At 37.9% G+C, this 8,293-nt stretch overlaps 1 protein-coding gene across 1 annotated transcript; it reads left to right on the top strand.

Annotated features, from left to right (window-relative positions):
* Positions 1-817: 817 nt before the first annotated feature.
* Positions 818-5,134, top strand: LOC122089602 (pre-rRNA-processing protein TSR2 homolog). Its single transcript, XM_042659325.1, has 4 exons — positions 818-824; positions 1,412-1,452; positions 3,825-3,938; positions 4,937-5,134. Exons 1-4 carry the CDS (start codon positions 818-820, stop codon positions 5,132-5,134), a joined length of 360 nt encoding a protein of 119 aa, XP_042515259.1.
* The last annotated feature ends 3,159 nt before the right edge of the window (positions 5,135-8,293 follow it).

Below are 8,293 nucleotides of genomic sequence, written 5' to 3'. Positions count from 1 at the left end.
GACAAAGCACATTGATGTTTGGTATCATTTCATAAAAGAGATAATTGCTCAAGGTAATATTCAAGTAAGATTGGTACTGAAGACAATCCAGCTGATATGTTGACTAAGCCTTTATGTGTTGGTAAGTTTGAGCATTGCTTGAACTTACTTGGTATTTGTCGTGTTTGAGTTCAGCCCTTTGGAGGGCTATTGGAGAAGATAAAGATATTAGCTATGTGTTTATCTGTTGGAGGAGAGTTCAAGCCAAGGTAGAGATTTGTAAAGTTTGTCTCGAATTCTTGACCCGTTTTGAAGATTGACCCGATCCGACATATTTTGGTGGTGACCTGAATGGAAAATTTTCTAAGATCTGTGATGGAAGCAGAGGGGTTGGGCCGATAGGCCCAAGCCCGGAGCCCATCACTGATCTCATATGGGGGTGCGGGGGCGGGTATGGTTCGATCGGATCGACCGCAACCTGATGGGTCGACCCGCGATTTGGAGTATATATAATGTACTGTTGCTTGTTGAGAAAGTCATTATATTCTAGGGTTTTCACGCAGCTAGGGTTTCAGGGCGAGTTTTTCCTTGCCACTGCTAGGGTGTAATTTCTCTTCCGCATAGTGAATCATCTTTTTCTTCGGCCGAGGATGTAGCACACCACCCTGGTGTGTGAACCTCGTTAAATCTCTGTGTTGTACGGATCTATTGTCTTTTTATTATTCGTGTTTCTTGGTGTTTGATCTTACAAACTGGTATCAAAGCTCTGGGTTACTTCGATCCATGGCTTCAATAAAATACGATACTGATAGGTTCGACGGCAATATCAGTTTAGTTTATGGCAGGTTCGAATGATGGTTGTTTTCAAGCAGCAGGGTTTGAAGAAAACCCTATTTGGGAAGGCGAAGAAACCTGCAACTATGTCTGATGATGATTGGAACGATTTAGATGATAAAGCCCTTTCAGCTATTCAGTTGTGTCTTTCAAATGATATTCTACAGGAAGTTCTCTCAAAGAAAAATGTTACTGAGTTATGGGTGAAGTTAGAGAACCTCTACTTCACCAAATCCCTCACCAATAGGTTGAGATTGAAGCAACAACTATATACCCTTCATATGGGTGAATGTACTTCTATTAAATCCCACATATCTGAGTTCAATTCTATTGTTACTGATTTGAAAGGATAGATGTTAAAATAGACGATGAAGATTTGGCCCTATTATTGTTATGTTCTCTGCCTCCATCTCATAAGCATTTTAGGGATACCATGATTTATGGTAGAGAGACAATCTCTATTGAGGATATCAAAATGAATCTGCAAAGCAAGCAGAAGATTGATGATAAGTTGACATCTACCAATAAATTTGATGGCGTTGGTTTGGTAGCTAGAGGGAGAACGAATGAAAGGGGTTCAGATGGTGACAAAAATAAGGCTTTTTCAATGCGGAGATTGAAGATGGGAGCATTGAGGAGGTAAATCTTTTTTTTTTTTTTTCATCAGTTTGAAACTCAGGTTTGGGATGGCTTTTATTACATTACAAAAGGTTTGCCTTCTCTGTCCACTTCCTATAGGCACATTATGAGGATTGACTTTACCGTCTCGTAAGCGAAAATGCTGAACCCTCATGTTCAGGAACCTGAATGTAGCTTTGGTGTAGCTTCTTTTTATTGTACTAGTTTATGGTTTTGGCAGACTACATAAGGTGCTTTCATCTTTGTCAAGCATGATGAAGTATTTGAAAGATTTAGTTTTACTTTCTCGAAATGTCTATTGAATGGGAAATAGTTGTGTTATACATAGCTTGAAACGAAAATTTTCAACCAAAATTTCGTGAAAATTTTTGGTTTGGAAAAGGGTTAGAACAAAACGAAGGTCTTCGCTATGAATGTAGAATTTTGACCTAAGTTTCGTTTTCAACTCGGTTTAGGTACTGTTTCAAATAGTGCATAGAAAAGCATTGTTGAGATCAAAACAGGTCAAATTTTGACCCGTTTCGTGAGTTTCGAATGGTTTTTCCTGTCAGAGGGGAATAAGTTCCCCCCCCCCCCAAAAAAAAAGCAAACTTACTACTCTTTTTTTTTTTCTTTTTTTAAAAAATCAAATCACTATATTTATTGGTGGAACAAAGTGTTGGGGACTACTAGAACAGCGATTTGCTGCATTTGAGCAAGATTTGAATTATAGGTATACCCTAGTTTCTCAAAGATTTTGAGTATTTAATGTGGTACTGGCATAAAGTTGGAGGAACGGTTTTGTAGTAGTTTTTTAACCTCGGTTGTACACTTGTACTTGTAACACGTTGACATTGTGTAATATTCAATGGTTCTTCTTCGTTCATAATGCATATTTTCGTTGTTTTAATTGAATGTTATGTGCTGTACTACTAAGTTATGTGTAGAATAGGCTATATTTAAGAAAGTATGTAGCACTGAACGGGATATACTACCAACCTAGGGTAGGGAACCAAACTACCATTTTGGGTGCGTTGTTTTACAAGCAAAAGTTTCTAATACATTTGGAGATGCTTAATTAGCAATTCCCTGAAATTTTGGGACAAAATATGGCCATTTGACCACCAAAATGGCCAAACAAAATAGTCAGCCGAAACATGCTTTGGTCGAATTTTCAATCGAAGCCTGAAATATTTTGGTTTTAACCTGAATTCTCGAACCTTGGTATTATATGGGTGACCTGAAAGACTGAAACCTTAACTTGTCCAACTCAATTTTAATTTTATCCTTTATTCCTTAAGACCCTATGCATTGCTAACTGATCTACTAATGAGTTGGCTGAGTTGGCATCCAGTGGTATGAGATCTTGCATGAGGCTCCAATTGTTTGCCTCTCAACAACAGATACAGTTTCTGAGGGTTGTCTTTTCTCCTCCTCCAAGAGAGAGAAAGGGAGGGAGAACAACATTGTTTCAATCTGCCCCACCGGCATGATTGAAGAGAAACTTAATTTAGAGAAAAATGAGACTTTCCAAGTGGGTAGCTGGTTGTACTTCCTAAAAAGTAGGGGCTGCTTGCATCGAAGTTTCTATGGCCAATGCCGTTGTAGTATAAATAAACAGAAATATTTCTCTTTGCTGTACAGATGGGTTTTTTCTGGATGTTTGTCATCAGTTATATGTACTATAGTTCTGTTCCAGTAAAGTTTTGTTTAATTGACAACAAAAAAGGTTGAAGCATGACCCTTTGTCATGTTTTTGGCTCCCTTAGAAGTTGCTTGTGCCTTAGTGTGCTGTAGTTGATGAGTCATTGCTGTTTTATAAAAACCAAGAGGTCAAGCATTATGTCATTCAGCACATTGTGCCATTTATTATCTTGAAAGTCTAACAAATCTTGATTCTTGAAAGTCTAACAAATCTTGATTATTTAATTGTTTATGTTCTTTAAAGTTGTTTAGTCAGCTATTATAATATTTAGCTGTGACTTCGAAATATGCGAAGCCATTCTACATGGTGACTCTTTTTCGCATTCCAACATGGTCCAAAGAATTTCAAACCATCATATAATGCTTACTTGTTAAGTGGGTAAGCCTGTGGTGTAACGGTTAAGTTGTACTATTGCAACATATTGTTCACAGGTTTGAAACTTGGAAACAGCCTCTCTTGCAAAGCAGGGGGTAAGGCTGCATACACTTGCCCCTCCCAGACCCTGCAGTGCGGGGAGCCTCATGCACTGGGTTGCTCTTCTTTTTTTTGGCTAACATAATGCTTATTATTAACATCTTTTAAGCATTTCTGGATGAAAAAACGAAATTTGTTTCTGGTTTTGAAGAATCTTTAAAATCTTGCACAAATGACATACGGAGCTTACTTATTCCTTTACTTCTCTGAGTAGGTAGCAGAACAGTTGATGATTATGCATGAGAACTGTCTGCAAGGCAATTATGAGTCAGTTGAGAAGTTGAGGAAATCCAGCTCAGGGGCGGAAGCTGCATCTCAAGGCAGACTGGTAAGTTATAGTCCTTGGGTGGTTTTATGCCAAAATTATTTTTCCAGACCTATTTACAGCAAATCGATGTTCTGGATGAATGAAATGTCTCTGCTGTTTAATTCATCAGTATTTTTCAGTTAATTTGATAATCATTTTTATCTTTTGTTAATCTTACTCCTGTCACATTAACCATTCTGTGAGTTCTATGAGTGGTCACTAGAGTTTTATTATCACAAAGTTCTCATGATTTTCAGTTGTTTAGAATAGACCATGATTTTCAGTTGTTTAGGATAGACCAGTTTCATGTTTCTGATGGTGTTAACTTTTCTAAAGCTTTGAAACTTCATCTGTGGACATAATTGTTTTATGAGAATCTATGATATGGGACAGCAACAATATCAATATAAGAGCTGATAAGCTATTGGCAAAAGTAAGAATTGAACTTGCAACTAGTACTTTTCTTCTTTGCCTGGAGATATGGATTAGAGATGTTCCTGCAGCATCTGTACCCTTAATTGATGTTTGCACTATGTGCAGTTGCTCATTGAAATCTGTCTAGCTACGCTTCGTGTTCCTGACTGAATGCAATGTAGCATCTTAAGAGCAATTTGTCGTCAACCACATGTATGAGAAATTTGGAAATTATAAGATTACCCAGTTGGAATGTCTGCAGATTCTAGGTATCCCATCTGAAGCAAGATGAGGGAAAGGAGGGTGGTTTGGGGTGGAACTTTGTGCTTGAGAGAGATGTCTGATGTGGATGCTGTGTTTCTGTGTTGAATCACTTGCCTGTCTGATGTTTTTGGGGGCTGACATTACCTTTTGTGTGTTTGTATGCCTATTTGTGTGGTCTTATTACATGTCCTACATGAAAGAGTAGTAGTACATATTGATCTTAGTTCATTTGGGAGGCGGTTACAGTCATGACCAAAATTTTCTAGTTGATATGAAATGTGAGAATTACTAGGGCAGCAATTGATTTGTGGTATTTCCTTTGACTTTAATTTTTGTGACAGATGGTCAATGATGATGATGAAGATGAGAGCTTAGCTGATGAATTATCAGACATGGTAATGGATGACCCAAAGCCAAGGTTAAATCCGAGTCTGGAACCCATGTTAGAAGATGTACAAAGACCAAGAGAAACAGTAAAAGCTGCAGATGGTTGGACGGTGGTTGGTCGAAGGCAAAACAAGTGTAAGGGATTAGGATGAAAGCTTGAGTTTGCTCCTGAATCCTAATGCAGTTGGCAATGGATTTAGAAGGGAACTCTTTGATTTGGGGTTCTTTATTTACTTTCCTTTATTGGTTAGAAATCAGATTGGCAGCCTTTTATTTAGATTTGATTTTTATTTTAGATGTTAAATAGGCTAGTTTCCATTTTTACCCAGTTACCAATTTATGCTTTGATTTTCTTTTTTATAGCCTTGTAATTCACTAGTGCAACTCAGTTTTAGATTTGAAGAATTGAATGAATTTGAGAATTATGTTTTGGTTGGAAACAATGGTTGCCATGGGTGGTTTCCATCTCTTTTTTCTAATCTGTCTCGTTATTTCATCTTATTCTTTTCCCTCTTTCCATTCTTCTTCTGGCTGGTTCTCTCTCCCAACTCTTGTTCTGGGCGATATTTGCAGCCCTACTGAGGTGCTTCGAGTTCCTTTTTGTGTGGGTTGTTTGGGCCAAGGCTTTGGTCGAAGGTAACCCTCCCCTTGGCGACACAAATCCTCAGATTTCAGTTGCTGAAAGTCCCTTAACCATCATTCTCATACCTGCAACTGAGACCAACTCTGCTCTACCGCCAGGAAGAATTTCAGACTCTTCTCGCAACTTTCTGGCTGGCAGATTCAAGTGCATGTTATCTGGGCTTGGAAGAACCTCTTGAGACCCTATGCCTGACATCTCAGGCCTAACAGAGAAGGTTTGAAGAAGATATCACCATCGCAAGCTGCTGGTCATTTTTCCTTTGCAGGTTGTCCAAAGAAGAGGAAGATTGCAACGTGGGCTGTTGAGGTCATCTAATTTCTGGTTATTACAGATAAGCCTCTCCAATTTTAATGTTATTTATTAAGGACATCCCCTCTTTACTAGTTTGCAAAATAACCTTTCATTCTTGGTTTTTATTTCAGTTTAACCCCACTGTCATCTTTATTTTTAGAATTGATCCTTTCTCTTTAGGTTTAATTCCTGTTAAGTCCTTAGTCCATTATTTCACTTTAAAAAGCTCCTAAGTTGTATCAAAAATTATAATATTACTTTTGCCTACAGTTAAATATCTATTCTTTTTTGGGCCTAAGCAATCTAATTTTCAGTCCTTGATATCTTGATCCACATCAATCCTTTTCAATGATTGGGTTTACCTTTTACTCTGTATGCCAGAGTTTTGAATGTACCATTGAAAGACATTACTTTCCTCCGTGATCTGGTAAAAAGTTCTTTATTGATAAAGTTAAATATACGTTATGTTTTAGTTCCCACTTTCTATGATATAATTTGATTTTGAGAAATGCCGGGAGGACCTGAGTTGCCTAGACAATTAATGATTTTCGTTGTCATTTTACACACTAGTTCTAACCACTCTAGAGCTACTATAAACTACCCCATCTCTTCTATTGGATGAAGTAAAAGCCCTATTGTAAAACTATTTCCCTTGCAAGTGTGACAATTTCACATTATCGTAATGGGTCAGACCTCACTTTTCATTTTATAATTCAAGACAATAGAAGCTTTTCTAGTATAACAGGTGGTGTGTTTACTGGCAAAAATATCTGTCACATGGATAATCGGATAGAAATGAAATTTTGTCAACAGGCACACCTGAAGGTCCCTAATCACATGTCAAATTTCAATTCACCCACGAAATGAAGCTTTGAAAATCCACTAAAAAAATAGAAGCCCTCCATTTCTTCTAGACAACTTGATCTGGACAAACTTTGTAATATGGTCCTATCTTTGAAGCAGTCCATTTCACTGGAGGTTTTTTTTTTTTTGGAATGGTAACTCTAGTAAAATCACTTATAAAGATCATTGTACCACCTTTTCTCTCCTTCTCCGGCTCATGTTACTTCTAGCTTCCTCTATCCCCTCCCTCTCCCTCTCCCTCTTAGTGACACAACCAATACCCAAGAGAGTTGAGCAGCTTTTTGCCATGGACTCATCACCTAGAAAGAGATTGGAGGAAATTGGAGGAGAAAAAGAGAAATAGAGTCTGCCGAGTCGTTTTCGGGAAGGACTGAAATAGTGAGTAGAGGAGGGTTAGTACAAAGTGGAGACATAGGTGGTAGCCCTTTGAACGACTAGTAATTTTTTAAGCTTGTGCTGAAACCATGGTAAAACCTTGAATCATTAATTGGAATGGATTTCTTTTCCTGCGTAGCTGATATCCCTCCATTGATTTGGAATCCAGGAACTGGAACTCGAAGTGGCCATTGATGCTGAACAAGACAATCGAGGATATGGGGTGAGGCAAGGCAGGGGTTGCTGTGAGGAACGGGGAAGACAGAGATAACAAGGGAGGGGTTCAAATCCTCTACGATCTTCACTGCCACTCACTGTCTCACCACGGAGGATTTTTATGCAACAGGAGGGGGGAGAAGAGAGGGTGATCTGGAAAGGGAAGAAGAAAGGGATTTGATAGGGTGATCCTTTAAAAGTGATTTTACAAGCATTATCTATCTACTCCAATTAAATATAAAAGCATTTATAAGGGTAAAAATATCATAGTGGAGTTAACTCTTTCAATGGATATAGTGACATGAAAGATTACCATTATTAATAATGTGGCAGAGTCAGGCAGACAAATAGTAGCATGTGATTTGTTGCCAAGCGTAACAAGATGCTCTAATTGATTTTGGCCACTTGTCTGATGATAGCTTAGCAATACATTTGTGCTGCTACCTCTTACCCATTAATTGTTTGAATAGGAAGACAAAAATCTTGTGTGAATAAGCTGAAAGACAATTTTTTATTGGACAGAGGGATAGGTACTTTTTTTTTTTTTTTTTTACACATCCTAAGAAGCTGCTCAAGGGGATTTTACTCACAAATACATTAGAGGGAGGGGGATGAAAGGAAAGGGGGAAATGCACGTGACAAGAGTTGATCCCTAAACCACACTTTTGGCACTTGCTCTACAAGCAAAGTCTGCAACCAGTGCGCGATAAGAAACCCTAAATTTATTGAATTTTCAGATCTAAAAGCATATTCCACGGATCTTAGGTCTAATTCTAGTCAGTTTGGATCCATTGCATATTTGATTCCTCTTCTATTGAAGTTTTGTTGTATCAATCAAAAGGGAAAATTGGTTAGAGTATAAAAAAACAAAAAAAACAAAAAAAACAAAAAACAAAAAAAAAAAGGAAATCAACAACATTAG

This window comes from Macadamia integrifolia, chromosome 9 (genome assembly GCF_013358625.1).
Source record: "Macadamia integrifolia cultivar HAES 741 chromosome 9, SCU_Mint_v3, whole genome shotgun sequence".
Taxonomy (NCBI): domain Eukaryota; kingdom Viridiplantae; phylum Streptophyta; class Magnoliopsida; order Proteales; family Proteaceae; genus Macadamia; species Macadamia integrifolia.
The sequence above is the reverse complement of the archived record's forward strand: the minus strand, read 5'-3'. Positions and strand labels throughout refer to the sequence as shown.